General features: G+C 41.8%; 1 protein-coding gene across 1 annotated transcript in view; it reads right to left on the reverse strand.

Annotated features, from left to right (window-relative positions):
- Window positions 1–355: 355 nt before the first annotated feature.
- IPCEF1 (interaction protein for cytohesin exchange factors 1) overlaps window positions 356–10,905 on the reverse strand; it is a 155,446-nt gene continuing 144,896 nt past the window's right edge. Inside the window, exon 10 of the mRNA XM_006882807.1 lies at window positions 356–562. Within this exon, the coding sequence (XP_006882869.1) occupies window positions 356–562 (207 nt within the window). The remainder of the gene's footprint in view (window positions 563–10,905) is intronic.

The raw sequence follows: 10,905 nt of genomic DNA on the forward strand, positions 1-10,905 counted from the left end.
TCTTCTTTTGGAACCTAGAAGATTGCTGTGCAGAACTACCAAGTCTGATCTTTTCTCCATAAAATCTTAGAGCCATCTTGAGAGCAAGGAATAGAAAATGCCTTTCTCCCATTCCAGGAGCCCTAAGCTCCCAGCGGGAAGACAAAAATACTTTGTCCAATCACAGGCAATCAATCATTCCTGTCGACTCAATTCCATGGATACCTTGCAACCAGAAAAAGAAATCCTGGCATATTTGGTGAGGACCTTCACCGAAGTCGTATCTTTACAGGGTTTCTGGTTTCCTTTTAAGGAAAAAAAAAAAAAAAAGTAAGTTCTTGCAATGTCTTGAAGGTTGCATAGGATGGCAGGGGACTCAGATCGAACTTTCCACGCAGGCCGCGGAGGGCTGCGTCCCGAGGTCCTGGGGGCTGTCCTCCTCGGGGACAGGCAGGGTCCGCTGCTGCTGGTGGATATCCTGAATCAGCATGGTGTTCAGGACCTTCCATTCTCTGTACTTCCTGGCTGTCAACTTGGGATCGTCTAGCAGCTGGTTGATCATGGCCAAGTCGTGTTCTTTGCACTGTGCAAGCAGAGACAAAGGGGAGAGGGAGAGTGAGTAATGTCAAGAAATTCTCTTCACCACCTTCACAAATACATACACTTTAAAAAAAAAATTATTATTTAGTGTGTGTACCGTCAAATCAGATCTGACTGGTACAGGAGGAGATTGCCCCTCCTCCAGCAGAGCATCTGGTGGATTCGAACCGTGCACTTCTGGGATTGCAGTGCAGCTTCTTGCCACTAGGCCACCAGAGCTCCCTTAATACATATACATTTCTTTTTAAATTATCAATATGGTTTGCTCATTAGTAATGGTACCCCTGTATCAAGCCCAAGAGACTGGGAGAAGAAAAAGCAAACGTTGGTGAATGGATTCTGACTCCTGGTCAATCTCTTTAGGGTGTAGTTGAATTGTGTGTCCTTCAAGGATTTCTCCAACAGCTTTAAAAAAAAAATTACTGCCAGCCTTCTAAGGCACCTCTGGGTGAACTTGAACCTTTCAAGTAGCAGTTGAGTGTGCAAACCATTTGCAACATCCAGAGACTCCAGCCTGTGTACGTGGACGACAGAAAGTGAACTGTTTTACCCAATTCAGTAGAACTAGAATTATTATAACCAAGGTCTTCAGTATTGCCCTAGCCCAACCTACTTGTTATTCCACACCACAGTAACGAGTGTCCTTCCTCCACGGTGATGATGATTACTCCCCCAATGCCACTAATCATACAATCATTTCCTTGGCTACCCAAATTTCACTAATTGAGGGAGTTCGGTTGGTGTACTTTGTACTAGGTCAACCTAAATTTCACGAAGTAAAATCAGAACAGAGCCATTTATACAACACCTAAGATTACATAAGACAAGGTAATCGTGGGCATAGTTCAATAGTGATTAACTTTACAAAACATAATGAATAGGAATGATTATATGAAACACAATGTAAATGAAGGATAGTGTGAAATACAATACTGATAAACTTTGTAAGCAAACCAACATAAAGTAAAAATTTTAAAAAGCTAAAAATAACCCCAAACCCACAATTGTTTTTAGTTTATACTGTTAATAAATCAGTAGATTAATACAAAAGGTGTCTTTTGTATTCAAAGAAACTAAGGATTCTCCCTCAAAACTATTCATAGTCCAATAATACAAATGAAGCATAACCTGTTTATATTACTCATCCTGTGTCCTCTGTAACCAATGGTATATATTAAGTATTTGATTAAAGAGTTTTCTGCAAAGAATGGAGTTAAATATTGAGATGTATCAGGTCCTACAGTCAAAGTCATCACTCAGCTATTGCGTCTCAAATCTATTCTCCATTTTAATGATTCTAGTCCTTGTTTCAGGGAGCTCTGCTGGCCTAGTGTCTAATTAGTTCAAAACCACCAGCTGCTCTTCTCAGGAGACATGTAGGCAAAATCCTCCTGTGCAATTTAGAGCCTTGGAGGGTTGGCTATGAGTCAGTTCCAACTTAACAACAATGAAGAGATGAAGAAAGGTCCTCATTTATACTACTTATTTCATACATGATCTACTGAACCTACATGAAGCCCTCGTCTCCAGCCCCCAGTGTAAGTCCACCTTTAACAGAGAAGCACAGGAGAGCCACCCCAAATGCCCAGTACTCTCCTCACACCTCCACGGAGCACCACGTGCCCTCATCTACCTGCCCAGTTAGCTCCGTCTCTTGATACTGTTCCTGCCTCTTATCGTGCCCTCTATTAGGCTGATATCAATACTGTACCCTTGGCAAAGCTGGCTCAGCCCTCCTGGCTGTCACATGGAGCCCCTTTCTCCCTTTTACCTGCTTAATGCTAATTCATTGCATTTCATTCAGCTGGAACAGTTCCCATCTTTAGTTATGTGATTTTACTCACTCTCATATCTGCACTTAATTCCCATCACTCGTCTGTGAGTCTGTCATACTCTGGCTTATACACTGTTGTTTTTTTCTGAAACTGTCTTTCAGACTATGACTGCAACACCTTTATTCCTCAGGTTTCAATTCTTGGCATAGTAAATATATGATTGCCTGATGCAAAGTGGCGCAAACCAGTCCATTTCAGTTCACTAAGTCCTACAATGTCTATCTTCATGCATTCCATTTCATTTTTTACAATCTCCAGTCTTCCTATATTCATACTCAGTACCTGCCACGTTACAATTATTAAAAGTTGTTTGGAGCTGTTTCTCCTCATTTTTCCGTGACTTCCCATCTAGGGCTCTACTTCTAAAACTATAGCTACCTGCATCCTTCTGTTGTTCATCCGGGATTTGAAGGCTTGTTAATTTGGAAGTCAATCTGCTGTCAAGGATGTCTCCAAAACACTGAAGAGAAATGTTGTCAGTCTGAAGATTAAAGTGTATCTGATTCAGGTCATGGTATTTTCAATCACTTGGTATGTATTTGAGAGCTGGACAATTAATAAGGATGATAAAAGAAGAACTGATGCCTGTGAGTTGTAGTGGTGAAGAAGAGTTCTGAATATCCCATGGACCGGCAAAGGAACAAATAGATAAGTGTTGGGGAAAGGTCAGCTATAGAGCTTCTTGGAGACAAAGATGGTGATGCTTTGTCTCTCATACTTTGGGCATGCTGTTAAGAGAGGCTATTCATTGGGAAGGTATAGCGTATTTGGAAAGGTAGAGTCAGCAAAAGAGATGAAAAAGCGTCAATGAGATTGACAGACACAATAACTCCAGCTATAAACTCAGGTGATGTGTCATGATGAAGATGGGATTCAGGGCTGTTCTTCATAGGGTTGCTATGAATTGTATTCAACTCAAAGGCACCTAACAACAACTCATCCTTGTCAAGTTGGAACTGACCCATAACTGACCCTCCAACGTGCTTTCAGAGGCTGTAGTCACACTGGAGGAGACTGCTCATCTTTCTCCCTCAGGACAGCTGGTGGTTTCAACCAGTGCATCTTTAAACTGGAAGTGCAATGCCCTACCCATCAGGCCATCAGAGTTCCCATGCAAAAATCAGCCAATGAAAGACTATTTATGTATCAGAATGTGACTGGTCTCAAATATACCAAAAATAACAACGATAGTGCAGGACATTTGATTTTGTTAGCTACAACATCACTACGAGCTGCGCTGATCCCAGGGCATGTAGCAACCTTCTCCAGACAGCCTCCAAGCCCCCGATTGGGCTGAGAAACCTGCTGTCTGCTTCCAGACCTTCCAAATACCACAGCCCTCTTAGCATCAATCATATTATACTGTGTTAGAGGCTTTCAGATATGTCATTTCCACCTACTCTAAAAGCCGTTAGGGACGGTTAAGACAAACAAGCAAGCAAACCCCAACCCTGTTGTCATCAAGTTGATTTCCACTCCTCACACCCCTGCATGCTTCAGGTGCTTCAGGGTAGAACTACGCTCCATGGGGGCAGTTTCCAAGGGCTGTCTCCTCGTGGAAAGAGGTCATCTGATTGTCTTCCATAGCATGAGTGGGTGGATTTGAACCACCAACCTTTTGTTTAGTAGCCAAGTGTAGACTGTTTGCATGACCCAATAACAAGACTACAGCAGATCTGTTTCCTTTGGTTTTTTTTCCACTCCTGTGTTTCCTGCACTTACCACAATGCCTGGTGTCAAGATGTGCTTTGTTTAAACAGTTTCTCTCTCTCTCTCTCCAAAACGTTTGTAGAGCTCCATTTGCCTGCAGGAAATTCACAACCACCTCCACGGCTCTCAATTTAAATTCTTGAACGTTGGTGTTGTGAGAACACTGCTACCCAAGAGTCTGTCCTAGTCATGTCTTTTTCTCTCCCACTCTCCAAAATGGCAACTTCAAGACTTTTCATTTCTTCTCCAACCTTCGCTCTCCCTTCTCACTTGTGACTGATGAGCTTGCTCTCAAATTTTTTATTAGAACGCAGAAGGAAACAGAGAAAAGTGTTTCCCCGAGTTCCTACTGCCATCTGTTTACTTGGCACAACTCGGAAGTGCTCGTCTTACCCTCAGGTGGGCCTGACAGCAACACCCCCACTCTCAAAGTCCCATTGCCTCCCTTGTACACACTCACCCCTCTCTCTCTTACGGGAGGAAGTCACACCAGCCATCTACCCCTTTTCTTCGGACTCATTGATCACCCATCTCCCCGGGATCCTTCTCACATTTCCCTTAATACGTCTTCAAGCCTCCTCTGGGACTCCCTTCCCTGTTCCTGCTAATTCTCCACTTTTCTCCTTAATAAGTTTTCAAATGTATCTACTCACTGTCTTACTCAATATTCTTGTGCCCACTGTCCACAGATCTCTCCCATTGGGCTTTTATCTCCATCTTTCTACCAAAAAATGCTCTTGTGATGGTTATCAATGATTACCATACAACCAACCAACCACTGCCAGGGAGTTGATCACAGCCCATAGCAGCCCTTTTGACAGACGAGCACTGCCCCAGAGGGCTCCCAAGGCTGTGAAGTCTTTACAGAAACTGACACATATTTCTCTTTTTTTTTCTTCATATCTTTCTCTTGTGGAATGGCTGGTGGATTTGAATCTCTGACCTTACAGATAGCAGTCAAATGCTTAACCACTGTGCCATTAGGGATCCATCAATGACTTAACCACCAAAATCAAAGTCAGTTCCGTTTTGCTCACCGTAACTCCATCTGGTTCCCAACTCATTGTTCTCCCTCAGAGCTGGGGGACTCAAAATGCACATTTTTCAGTTAGGAGCCCAATACTCAGTCACCATGCCACTGGGGCTTCTTGACCCGTATGTTAATAAACCCAAAAATCAACTACTCATCTTCACCGAATCTCTGGACTCTGCATTGGTCTTGAAACACCTGCATTCTGTGGTGTCTGTGAGGCAGTCTCCCGATTTTTCTATTTCAACATGATCGTTTATCCGCAGTCTCCTTGACTGATTCCTCTCATTCCCTAGAACTTAACAGGGAAACATCCTAGAATCTGTCCTTCTTTGTTCTAATACATTCTTGCTCTCGATAGTGTTGCCTACGCCCCACCACTCTCTGTACAAGTTGACTGTCGATGCTAAATATCTTCTTGACCTCTTCCCTGAGCACCATACTCTTTCTAACTTGCCTTCCCAGAAGCTCTTCTTGGATACAAATCAAACATTTCAAATATGTTGTTATTAGGTGCTGTCAAGTTGAGCATGACTCATAGTGACCCTCTGAATGAAAGATCTGAACCCTGTTCTCTCCTGCACCATTCTCACATTTCCTGACACACAAGGGCCCTTTGCAGCAGACACCATGTCAATCCACCTGGTTAAGGGTTTTCCTCAAACCCAAACAAATTTTTTTGTTATCTTGTTCCTCTTAACCTTCCAGCACACACCCAAACTGCCCCTAGCAGTCTCCTGCACAACATGTGATGGCAGCTTCATCTTTCTAGCAGCTGCTTATGCAAAAGTAAACATTAGAATTCTCTTTCTTTCAAAACCAGCTTACCAGCAAATCCTGATGACTCCACTTGTAATATGTGTCAGACCACCTCACACTCCTGTTCAGAACCTTCCAAAGGCTTCCACGTCACAGAGTAACAGTTGTATTTACAATAGCAATAAGGGTCTGTATGATATGACTCCCGGCTGTCTGTCTGACTCTCTGATCCTCTTTCCAGCCCCCAAACCCTACTACTCCAGCTACACTGGCACCTTAGCTCCTCCTGGGACGTCCTAAACACACTCCACCCCAAGGCATCTACATTTTCTTTCACTTGACTGGACAATTCCTAATCTCAGGTTTTACCAACAATTCACCTTTCAAAAAGTTTTTCATGTCTTTGTTAACTAAAAATGACTCCGTCAACATTCTCTACCCTCATTCTTTTCTAGTTTCTACCAGATTGTGTTGTCATTTAGCAGACTCTAAGATGTACTACTTTATTTTATTTCTTTCTCAGGGGTGGTGAAACTTCATCTTTCATACTTTGGACCCGGAGCTAGGCAAGGCTATTTCTTGAAAGGGACATCAGGCTTGGAAAGATAGAGGGTCAGCAAAGGAGAGGAAGAACCCAATGAGATGGATTGACATGGTGACTTCAACAATAGGCTGTAGTGCATCAGAGATGATGAAGATGGCACAGGATAGGAGAGGGTTCAGGTCGGCTGTGAGAGAGTCACACTACAAGTCATAGTTGACTCAACAGCACCTAACAACAACAGCTACCAAATTGTAAGCTTTCATCTGGGCTGTCTATGTTTATAACAAAAATATCTGAAAGAATTCAGAACATATATTAGTCTGTCATTAAATACTTGTTAAAAAATACGTGTATAAACCAAGTTACTGAAAAACCATTTGCCTTGTAAGCTTCCACACAAATAGCAATAAGAAAATAATGACTATATATCTTAAGGACCAAATTATGTCATTCAAAAGTATGTGCTGTAAATCCCAAGCTCTATGTTTGTGACAATAATCTGAATGAGGAAGAAGATGTCTTTGTTACTTTGATGAGTTTAAGATCAGTTTAGGGCATACCTTGAGCCAATATCTTTAGAGATATAAAAGCAATTCAACAAGCAAGTAGAGGAAGTTCAATTAAGATAAAAGTAATAAATAAACTAGGTGAAAGGAAAGGCAATATACAATCAAGGTTTCATCAGCTGTTATAATTAATGATATTATTCTATTTTAATTAATGTGATGAAACAACATATCAATGTATGGGTAAGTTAAAATATGATATGAGTTGTAAACTTTCACTCAAATTAAAAAAAAAAATGTTTAAGGGAGGGGAAGTAAATAAATACTTAGGAAAAGATGGAAGCTAAGACACACAGAGATCAGCAAGGGGACAGGAATCAGACTATGAGGAGACAGTGACCTTCCTCAGTCAAAGATGGGAAGCCTTCCCCGAGAGCCAGAGCCTTGAGTCTGTGTTTCAGCCTCTTCACCAGGGAGAAGACAAGTTTCTATTGTCAAAACCATCTGCCCACGGTGCTTCTTTTATATGGTTGTTGTTGGTAGATGGAGTCTAGTTACCTGTAGGAGGATATCAAGAATATCATCCATGAAGAATAAGAAAACCCCAAAATGGATGTCAGAAGAGACTCTAATCTTTGCACTAGAGCATTGAGAAGCCAAAGCAAAAGGAATCAAGATGGAAAGGATCTGGACAGAAGATTTCAAAGGACAGTATGGGAAGAAAAGCAAAGTATTATAACAAAATGTGCCAAGAGCTGGAATTGCAAAATCAAAAGGGACGAACTTGCTCAGCATTTTTTAAAGTGAAAAAACTGAAGAACAAATTCAAGCCACAAATAGCAATACTAAAGGATGCTGTGGGCAGAATGTTGAATGATCCAGGAAGCATCAAAAGAAGATGGAAGTAGTACAGAGTCACTGTACAAAAAAAAAAGGTTGATTCAGAAGAATTTCATGAAACAACATATGATAAGGAGGCAATGGTGAGGAATGAGGAAGTTCAGGCTGTTCTGAAGGAACTGGCAAAAACAAGGCCCCAGGATTGATGATATACCAAATGGTATATTTCAGCAAACAGATGCAGCCCTGGACATGTGCATCAGGTTATGCCAAGAAATCTGGAGGACAACTACCTGGCTAACTGACTGGAATAGATCTACATTTATTCCCAGTACAAAATAAGATGATCCCACAGAATGTGGAAATTACATAACAATATCACTAAAATCACATGCAAACAAAATCATGCTGAAGGTTATCCAAAAATGACTGGGACAAGTACATCAGCAGAGAACTGCCAGACATGCAGGCTGGGTTTAGAAGAAACCTTGGCACTATGGCTATTGTAGCCAGTGGTAGATGGATCTTAGCTGAAAGCTGAGAGCACCACAGGATTGTCTCTGTGTTTCATTCATTATACAATGGCATTTGACTGTATGGATAAAACAAAAAAGTAGCTAACCATGAGAAGAACAGGAATTCCAGAACACTTGATTGTACTTATGTAAAACCTATACTTGGACCAGGAAGCAATTGTCTGAACAGAGCAAGGAGACACCTAATGGTTCAAATCAGGAAAGTTGTACTCCAATGATACATCCTGTCTCCTTCCTTCAGGAGGCTGGGCTCTATGAGGAGGAATGTGGCATCAGGATTGCAGGAAGACTCATCAACAATCTGTGATATACAGATGACACAACCCTGTTTGCCAAAACTGAGGAAAACCTGAAGCATATGCTGCAGAAGGTCAAGGACTGCAACCTTCAAAATGGGTTGAAGCTCAACATCAAGAAAACGAAGATTCTCAACACTGGGCCAACTGTCAGCATCATGATAGATTGAGCAGAAACTGAGATTGTTGATAACTTCGGCTTGCTTGACTCCACAATCAACACTCTGGTACCAACATCCAGGAAATCAACAGACAAATTACATTGGGAAAGTCTGCTGTCAGAGACCTCTCCAGTGTACAGAAGAGCAATGATGTCTAGAGACTAAGATGGATCTGATCCAGGCCATGGTCTTTGCAATTATTTGATCTGCATCAAAGATCTAGACAATGACTAAGGATGATAGAAGAAGCAATGCCTTTAAGCTGTGGTGTTGGAAAAGAGTATTGAACATACCAAGGACTGCTAAAGGAACAAACAGGTCTGTCCTTGGGGAGAGTGAAACCAAGCTGTTCCTTGGAGGCAGGGATTTTGAAGCTCCATCACACATATTTTGAGTATGTTGCCAGGAGAGACCAGTCCTTGGAGAAGGACATCATGCTTGAGAGAGTGGAAATCCAGCACAAGAGAGAAATACCCTGGATGAGATAGATTGATAAGTAATTGGGATAATGGGGGTAGGTGTGTCTGAGAAAATTCAATTAGCTCAATATAGTGCAGGGTTCAGAGCTATTGTACATACTGGTACACTATAGGTACACTATCAGTCACAGGAGACTCAATGGCACATAACAACAACAACAACAACCATCAAGAAAGAAATTATTTATAGCTGACCCTTCAGTAGGTTTTCAGAGGCATGTGAGGATATTTATTACCTATTAACTGTCCACCATTCTACCATGAAGCAGCTGTTGAATTTGAACCAAGTATCTTTGGGTTGGCAGTGCAACTCCTTACCACTAAGTCACCAGAGCCTTCTGATTTATCAATCTTTCATTGTTATCATGTGCCATCGAGTCAGAACCAACCCACAGCTGACCCCTTAGGAGGTATACAGAGGTAGTTATTCACATGGGAAGTGATTGCCCATCCTTCTCCCATGGAGCAGCTGGTGGATTCGAACTTCATGCCTTTGGGATTGCAGCACAGCTTCTTGCCACTAGACCACCAGTACTCCCATGATTTATCAATCTAGGTTCCTAAAATATTTACTTGCTAATAATGTTAAGTTTTTCATTCTGGGATATCATCCTTGTTTGTTGTTAGTTGCCCTCAAGTCAATTCCAAGTCATGACGATACACGACTGAAGTAGAACTGTAGTAGAATAGAACTGCCCTGTACAGGTTTCAGGGCTTTGACCTTTAGAAAGCAGATCATCAGGCCTGTCTCCCAAGACCTCTCAGATGGTTTCAAACTGGCAACCTTTCAGCCAGCTAATAACTCAAAACCTACTAGCATTGAATCAGTTCAGACTCCTAGCCCGCTTGTAGGACAGAGTAGAGCAACTTCTTACAATTTCTAAAGCTTAACTTTTGCTGTTGTTGAACTCTGCCTGTATGTCTTCTACATGTTGTTGTTATCGTAAAGTGTCGTCGAGTTGTAGGCAACTCATAGCGACCCTATGAACGAAAGTCCTCAACACTTGTGTGACTTTCATCCTTTTTGCAGGTTTGTAGGGTTTCCCGAGGCAAGCTATTTATGGATGTAGATGCCAATCCTGCTTCCAAGCTTGTTTTAATCGGGGAGCACCACCATGGGTAACCATTATCACATTTGACACATCTGTGTCACAGAGTTCAGCTTCACAGCGACCAAAAGTTACCTCTGTACAGCAAGTGGACACATCAGGGCTATATGACCTAGAAGAATGTTTCACCAAAAACAACTAAAGACAGGCCCTAGGGCCATGGATTAGAGTCACCCACCTTTGTACATGTTTGTTCATTTTGTAGTCCAACTCAGTATTCTTCACCAATTCCCCAGTCAAAAGGGCATTGATTCTTTTTCAGTCTTCCACGCTCATTGTCCAACTTTCAGATGCATATCAAGCAATTTAACTTATCTTGAATATTGAACATGGCTTGCATTAGGTGCACCTTGGTCTTTAAACTGACACCTTTTGCTCTTCAGAACTTTGGAAAGGTCCTTGAAAGCAACTTCCCCCAATGCAACATGTCCTTTGATTTCTTGACTGCTGCTATTATGGGTGTTGATTATAGATCTAAGTAAAATACAATTGTTGACAACTTCAATCTTCTATATATCATG

The sequence above is a fragment of the Elephantulus edwardii genome, unplaced genomic scaffold (genome assembly GCF_000299155.1).
Source record: "Elephantulus edwardii isolate Elephantulus edwardi_28Jun2011 unplaced genomic scaffold, EleEdw1.0 scaffold00024, whole genome shotgun sequence".
Taxonomy (NCBI): domain Eukaryota; kingdom Metazoa; phylum Chordata; class Mammalia; order Macroscelidea; family Macroscelididae; genus Elephantulus; species Elephantulus edwardii.